The sequence below is a fragment of the Amblyraja radiata genome, chromosome 28 (genome assembly GCF_010909765.2).
Source record: "Amblyraja radiata isolate CabotCenter1 chromosome 28, sAmbRad1.1.pri, whole genome shotgun sequence".
NCBI classification, from domain to species: Eukaryota; Metazoa; Chordata; class Chondrichthyes; order Rajiformes; family Rajidae; genus Amblyraja; species Amblyraja radiata.
Window position 1 is genome coordinate 23,918,969 of NC_045983.1, and position 8,170 is coordinate 23,927,138.

The following is an 8,170-nucleotide window of genomic DNA, read 5'->3' on the forward strand; positions in this document are numbered from 1 at the left end:
AAAAGGCCCCTTAAAAGAGAAATTTTCAAATCTTTATTCAGAGATGTAGGTCTATCCACGGCATGAACTGAAATCAGAAATCTTTATGGTACCGCTGCAATGTACTTTACATGAATGATTATTTTGATCAAAACTCAATAATGATCAGTGTATTCAGTGGTTCACACGAGTCTGCTGGGCAGATTTTTACCTGGTTAGCTGCACTTTCAACTTCTCAACAAAATGAGAAGAGTAATTCTCACCACTTTTATTGGGTAGTGTATGTGCACCAACAGCAGCATCAACCAAAGACAAAAGTATGGCAACCATCTTCTAATATCTCCGCCGAGACAGCAGACATGTAAACGAACAACAATTAAATAACAAGAAATGTTTGTAGTATCTGAAAATACAACCACAATTCTTCAGCTAAAGCTAGTTTATTGAGTAAGATCACAGTAATCAATTTTACATGTAAGAGTTCTGATGAATATATGCAGCAAATCTGCAGAAAACCATGAAAAAGTTTATTTTCTGGATTACAGTGTCATTTCAGTCCAATCAGTAAATTTACAGATTGCTACATATTACAAAATTACACTTCACCTTACATTATATCTTGGATTTTCAAAAAAGATTCACAAATACCTTTATTACACAATTTCTTAGTCTTTTGCAGAAGCTGATACTGCTGCATAATTAGATCAATTGTGAAAGATTAATAATGCATGAACACTGCAGAAATATGTAGTGCACTGAGAAGATTTATTACTATTATTATTGCAATGATAGATGGATTTGAATGAGGAAAGTAGCAGTGGAAAATTCTCGGAGTGCTCCTTATCTAAGGTTTCTAACAGATTACTTGGATAGAAACATTGTACTAAAATGGAATCAAATGGCTTGGGTTTATTGGGATTATGTAATGATAGCAATTATTTTCCTTAATGTGGAGATATTAGTCTGATTGTTAAACAAATCATAATTGCAAGCAATGATTTTGCTACAAAACCCCAGTTAACATGTTGGTAGTATCATCATCTTGACAGTCTGAATATTTATTCCACTCCAAAATGGGTACTTGCTGTTAAGTCTTGCTTGTCCACAGTTATCATACCACCATCCTCCATACCTAGTTGCACAATTACCCCTAGAGTTATCATAATCACAATCCTGTGTACTAAATTTCTGGTTATCAATTATGTTATTAGTTTGTGCCTTGGTCATACGGTCATAAACATTTCCTCGGAATGGACCAAGTCTGATAGTGTAGCGACCACTCCCAGACTCAATTTGAAATGATTCATATTCTGCATATAAGGTACGTCTTCTATTGTCTATGAATTCTATTCTCAGTTTATATGCCTTCTGCTTTGTCAGTAAATAGATGTACTCATTACCCAGCCAATGATCGGTCAACACATCACCAAAGCCGTATTTGTAAGTGATCCAACCAAGTCTCCAGATGATTTTGCTAGCCCTGCTGTTGCTTTGAATCACAGTCCAGCCACTTTTGCCTTTCATGATACAGTTGACCACAAGAAGAGGGGATCCTGTGGGCTGAATGGCATAAAGCCCCGTAACAGCTCTTCGGTTTTGAGAAATGACCTCTGTGCAGTCACGTGGAACTAAAATAAAAAGCAGATATTTAACATTCTTTTTAATCTATGCAGAGTATTTAGTAGAGATAGGTTAGGTTACCAGCCACTTGGATACATTGAATACAATGTTCATTTTTATAAATTAGAAAGGCCAACGTCAATTAAACGTTAAAGATTATCATCTCTAAGTCTAACTCTTTCATTAAGTCCCTCTGATATTTATGTTCACTATGAAAATAGTCCCAGATTATTTGTTGGTACGTCTGTTCGCAACTGAATGTTGCCGCATAGAGCATGTAACTGGCAAAAGTATCAAAGGGAAATTGATGGGGATGTGAGAGAAAATAAGCTGCAGGAATACAAGGAAGCAAGGAGAGGGGGATGGGTTTGACAAGTGTGCCCTGCTAGGAGCTGGCATGAATCCAATGGACCTTCCCATACATAATAAGTAATTATTTTATTTTAATGTGAATTTTTCCCCCCAAATGCTGAACCACTTTTCTTCTTTCTGTCTTCAGTGTTATATGGGTGCATTTTGAGGATTGTTCCCAGAAACATGTAATTGAATGCAATATGCCATATTACCTACTCATGTACAACAGGGACCCAAGAATGAATTTGACAGTCCTCCAATGGAACATTCTATACCATATTATTTTGATTGTAAAATGATAGGGAAACCAATCTTAGAATGATTTACTTTACTAAGTCATTCTGTTTGATTAGACTGGAACATGCTTGATTACCTTGCTGAATTATCAGTAGAAAGTTCAGAAATATCAATGTTAGTATTAATATTTGCAGTAATATTTCTTACTTTTTGCCGATTCAGTGGCCACCACTATAAGTAAGAGTAAGAGATGTATGCAGAAGTAGTTTCCTTGCTCCATTTTTCTGGAAAAAGAACATGTTTAAGATATTGGACACTTCAGAGGGAAGGTCATTCAAAAAATCTAAGTACATAAATTATATTTACACATACAGATTGTCGGTGCTATTGTTCCGGCTAAATGGAACTAGTTGCATTCTTACCTGTCGAGTTGTAGTTCTAGCTTTTACAATGATTGCTTCTGTCTTTGTTCCTGGAAATCCTGTGGAGGAAATGATAGTTGCACAAAGATAAATGACTCGCTCACCCTCAGAAGAAGTGCAATGCAAATGCGAGAGAATTGTTTACCGGATGTTTAATCTGCCCTCATATATTATTGGAGGCAGGGTGCTCTATAATATATAGTGAAGATTATCTTTCATATTTGCTTGACATACAATAATAGTGTCTAAGAAAAATTCTGGCCAATGTATCCTCTTTCTACATAATGTTCTGACCATTGAATCATGAATTAATCGGCACGGCATCTACATTTGTAAGCAAATAATTTACATTTTAGGAACTCATAATGAACACTAGTATAGAGCCATTCCACATCGTATGTGTTTCTTACAATCTCTGCTCCATTTTTATTTACAGATGATAAACATTACCGTTTCAGTATTGGCACCTGGTCATCAAAAGCACGTAAGTAATTTCTTGGGCATGTTGCTGCACATCATTTCAAGACAATCTTTCTGAACCATCAATGAATAACCCAAATTCAATCTTTGACAAGGCACCAAATCAGAAACCTTGTAACGGTTCTCCTATAGAAGTCTCAGCTTTAATTTCATTTGTCACAAATCTAAATATGGGATTATTAAACCCAATATCCTCAATAACCTTTCATTCAGCAACTTGTTATTCCCTGCAGGCATTTGAACATATATTAAAGTTTCTGTTCAGGAAGTCATGGAGACATAGTTAGACAGTGCAGAATCAGGCCCTTTGACTCATTGAGTTTCTGCTGACACTCAAGCATACTTTTACACCCTTCTACATCAATGTCATTTTCTTACTGTAATTCCAGATGCCTGGATTACTAGTTTGGTAAATATAATCTAACTTTTTAATTCATTCCCTCTCGTGATCCGAATGTTATTAGTTTTTGTTTTGTTTCCAGTGCCAGTGGAAGGAGGAGTGGGACTGGCTATTCTAGAATAAAAGAAGTGCTAAATGTACCGAAGCAGATACCTATCGGGTACTGGGTTTCAATTTTAAAACATATAACACTTTAAAATACTGCAATTTACATTTAGAAGCTCTGAAGCCCAGATGATGTCACACTGCCACCTGGAGTTGCCTGAAATTGTGTTAGTGGAGCGCTGGGTTTTACCATTGCATTCTAACTGATTCTAACTCTTTATAATTGCAATCCAGCCAGTTCTAGTCACTGTACTCCAAACGAAAAAAAAGTAAAATTGTGGGCAAATAACTGGGATTGCACGGATAATTAATTTAAAACATTATCTTAAATTTACCAGACTAGTAATCCAGAGGCCTGAAATATCAGGAATAATAATGAATGTAGGATAAGTTATTGCCCAGTTTTTTAGGATGTATAGAACCTGTAACAAACAGTAAGGACCCCAGTATTGATCTTTGTGGTGTGCCACTGTTCGCAGGCTTCCAAGTCACAAAAGCAACCCTCCAACCCTCCAGCCTACTAAATATGACTTCTTGTAGAACTCCAATTATAAAACCTGCATCATAGGATGTTGCACTTCCAGCTCCCCTGACTCTAAATTTAGCTTTGCCCCCTTTTCTATTGCATAAAAAATAAATTCTTGGTTGCATAAAATGTATTTTTAAATGTAAAAATGTAAATCACATTTTTAGTCACTTAATATCTCTTGCTGTGTCTTAGTATCATATTTTGATAATTTAATTTTAATTTAGAGGTACAGCATGGAAACAGGCCCCTCAGCCCACCAAGTCTACGCCGAATAGCAATCCCCGCACGTTAACACTACCCTGCATACACTAGGGACAATTTACACTTATACCAACCCACTTAACCTACAATCATCTACGTCTTTGGGAAAGAAAAATAATGCTCCTGAGAAGTGTCTTTAGATATTTTACTGCTTGAAATATCTTTTTTTTGCACGACGTTGCTATTTTGTTAATTAATTATCTTTAATAACCTGTACTCCAGTATTAACAAAAAGCCCATTGCAACATTTATTTGCATTAATCAATAATTTATTGTAGCCTAACACTTTGTTCCTGATTAAATAGTTTTCTCATATCATTCAATGTACATCAAATTACTCCTCAAATATTTAGCTTTATTTCAATTTAGAGCTTTATGGGATAATTCAAGTGTACTTAATTACTTGTATGCATGTAACTCTTTTAAAATACTTCATCACTACTTTCTTTGTGTAAAGATTACTTTAATACTATTCACTTTAAAAAAAAGACATCATTCAAAAATTAGCAAAAGTGTGCTGGTCAGATCTTAGGTCTAAACAAAAATATTTCTATTAATCCTGAAATTAAAAAAAAGGAATCCACAGTCAGGTATGGAGGTCTAGGCTCAGAATCTGACTAGATTATTCTTTACACACATTGCTAATTACAGCTGAGAATAGGAGAGACTATGGAGGGTTACTTACTCTCTGCAAGGACTCCAGCCACCCAAATTGGAAAGTGTGTTATATCTTGAAGAGGTTGGTAATTTATATTGATTTTGAGTGACATCTCATGGAGGCGTTGACGTTCTTGCTGTCACCAGTCAAACAGGTTTCACCAGAGCAGGGATTGTAAACTGAGTTTGTGTGTGTGTCTGTGTGGTAGCAGGGGTGAGGTTCTTGGGGATTCTTTTCACGCCATCAGAAACGGGTCTGCATTCAGTCCCTTTACCGGTAAATCGGCTGTACTAAGTTGAATTATTGGGATCTTGCCTGGCTCATTTGCTGAGTTACCCAGTATGTTCTGAAAGATTATGTGCAGTTTTGCGTCCCATTACAAAAAGGATTTGGAGGCTTTGTAGAGGGTGCAGAAGAGGATTACCAGAATGCTGCCTGGATTATACAATGCTAGCTGTAAAGAGCTATAAGGAAAGATTGGACAAACTTGTATTGTTTTCCCTGGAGTGTCAAAGAATGAGGAGAGACCTGATGGAAGTAAATAAAATTATGAGTGCCGTAGATGCGGCAGTCAGTCAAAACTTTTTTCCCAGCATGAAAATGTCAAAAACTGCTGGGTGTAGCTTTAAGGTTAGAGGGGGAAAACCTTTGCATAGTGGTGGGTGCCAGGAATGTGTTGCCAGGTTTTTTGTTGGATGCAGATACGATTATGATGTTTAAGTGTATTAGATAATGATGTGCAGGGAAGGGAGAGATATAGATCTCATGCAAGCGGTGGAGATTAGTTTAAATTGGTAATATGTTTGGCACAGACATTGTGGGCCTGTACCTTTGCTGTACCTATGTTCAATGGCTTGGTTTTGCAAGAGCAGTGGTACCAGAGGCAGAATGATCTTAAAAGGACTGCTTGTCTTCAACACTGCTTTCAAACTTTGTCTTTCACATCCTACCTACAGTATGACAAGCAGAACTGTACACAGTATTCCAGGTGTCACCTCACCAATGTCTTGTATAGCTGTAATATAACGTCCCCACTTTTGTACTCAGTACTCAGTACCCCATCCGATGAAGGTTATTTGCCTTCTTCACCATGTTATCAATCTATGTCATCGCTTTCAGGGAACAATGTACTTGGATCTCCAGGTTTTCTCTGCCCAAAGACCTCCAGAGCCCAACCTTAGGTTTCTCATGACATTAAGCAAGTCATGCCTGCCAATGGACTGACAAGTGGCAAGTAATATTTGGTCCATACAAATACCAGCCAATTACATAGTGTCATAGAGTTATACAGCATGGAAACTGATCTTTCGGCCCAACTTGTCCACGCTGACCCAGGTTTCTTCCTGAGGTAGTCCCGTTTGCCTGCATTTAGCCTATAAAACTTCAAACCTTTCTGATTCACATACCCTTCCAAATATATTTTAAGTATTGTTATTGTACTCACGTTTGCTACTTCCTCCAGCAGCTCATTCCACATGCTCACCAATCTCTTTATGAAAACAATTCCTGTTAGATCCCCTTTACATTCTTCACCTCTCACTTTAAACCTCAGTTATGATGATTAGCCCAATAGAAGTAAAAACTGTTGCCATTCACCTCTTGGTTCCAAATGTGAGATTCAATTGCCTCTGATTTATAAATATGAAAGAAAGCATAGCATGCAAAAAAAGGTTTTCACTGTACCTGGGTACACGTGACAATAAACTAAACTGAACTAGACTCCCCTACCCTGGGAAAAGACTGTGACAATCTATCTTTTCTACGCCTCTCATGATTTTATATACTTGTAAAGTCATTTTTGCCTGGATTAAAGAAGATTCAAATATCTTCTTTAATCCAGGCTGGTATTCCCAAGCCAATATGACTACATACCTTATATAGTCCATGTTTATCCAGTCTCTCTTCATAACCCAAGTGGTCCACTTCTGGTAACATCCTTCTAAGTATTTTCTACACCCTCTCTAGGTTAATCATAGCCTATAGTCTGTCAAGCAGAACTACACACATTATTCCAGGTGTTACCCTCACCAATGTTTTATACAGCCTCAATATGACATCCCAATTATTGTACTCAGCACCCATCCGATGAAGGTCATATGGCTTCTTCATCACCAGAGCTCAACCATAAATAAAAATCTGGCAGATGAGCACCACCAGCTGAAATGAACCGCTGCTTTGGAATCACAATACATGGCAGATATTCAAGGTAGTTAAGCATGCCTGTGTGGTGACAGCAATACAAAGTGCAAACGGACCCTCAGTGATGATGCTTAGCCCAATAGAAGTACAAACTGCTGCCATCCATCTCTTGGTTCCAAATGTGAGATTCAATTGCCTCCAGATTTAAAAATATGAAAGAAAGCATGGATGGTCCTAAAATTAAAAAAAATATATATATATATTTCCTTCCTGGCAACTCTATTAAAAATATCCAGATTAGTCACTAGATCAAACACTTGAACCTAATTTTAAACTTTACCAGAAACATTTAGCCTTATTAATTTTATTCCCCTAAAATGTAGCACGTCGACATTTTTATCAATTTATTGTCTTCATTTCCTTGTATGTCAAGAATGTTTTATTATCATATGTCCCAAATAGAACAATGACAATAGACAATAGACAATAGGTGCAGGAGTAGGCCACTTGGCCCTTCGGGCCAGCACCGCCATTCAATGTGATCACCGGTTCCTCGCTCCCCTCCATTGAGTCTGTCCAAAGCAAGCGTTGTCTGCGGAGGGCGCTCAGCATCGCCAAGGACTGCTCTCACCCCAACCATGGACTGTTTACCCTCCTACCATCCGGGAGGCGCTACAGGTCTCTCCGTTGCCGAACCAGCAGGTCCAGGAACAGCTTCTTCCCGGCGGCTGTCACTCTACTCAACAACGTACCTCGGTGACTGCCAATCACCCCCCCACCCCCCGGACACTTATTATCACTTATTATTATTTATTCAAATCATTTGCTATGTTACTCTTCCAGGGAGATGCTAAATGCATTTCGTTGTCTCTGTACTGTACACTGACAATGACAATTAAAATTGAATCTGAATCTGAATCTGAATCTGAATCTGATCATGGCTGATCATCCTCAATCAGTACCCCGTTCCTGCCTTCTCCCCATAT

At 37.7% G+C, this 8,170-nt stretch overlaps 1 protein-coding gene across 1 annotated transcript; it reads right to left on the reverse strand.

Moving 5' to 3' along the window:
- Nucleotides 1-400: 400 nt before the first annotated feature.
- LOC116988997 (fibrinogen-like protein 1-like protein) lies at nt 401-5,126 on the reverse strand. The gene is made up of 4 exons (XM_033046099.1): nt 5,073-5,126; nt 2,613-2,671; nt 2,398-2,474; nt 401-1,607 (listed from the first exon to the last, which is right to left on the reverse strand). Exons 3-4 carry the CDS (start codon nt 2,468-2,470, stop codon nt 997-999), a joined length of 684 nt encoding a protein of 227 aa, XP_032901990.1. The 5' UTR covers nt 2,471-2,474; nt 2,613-2,671; nt 5,073-5,126; the 3' UTR covers nt 401-996.
- Between the last annotated feature and the right edge of the window lie 3,044 nt (nt 5,127-8,170).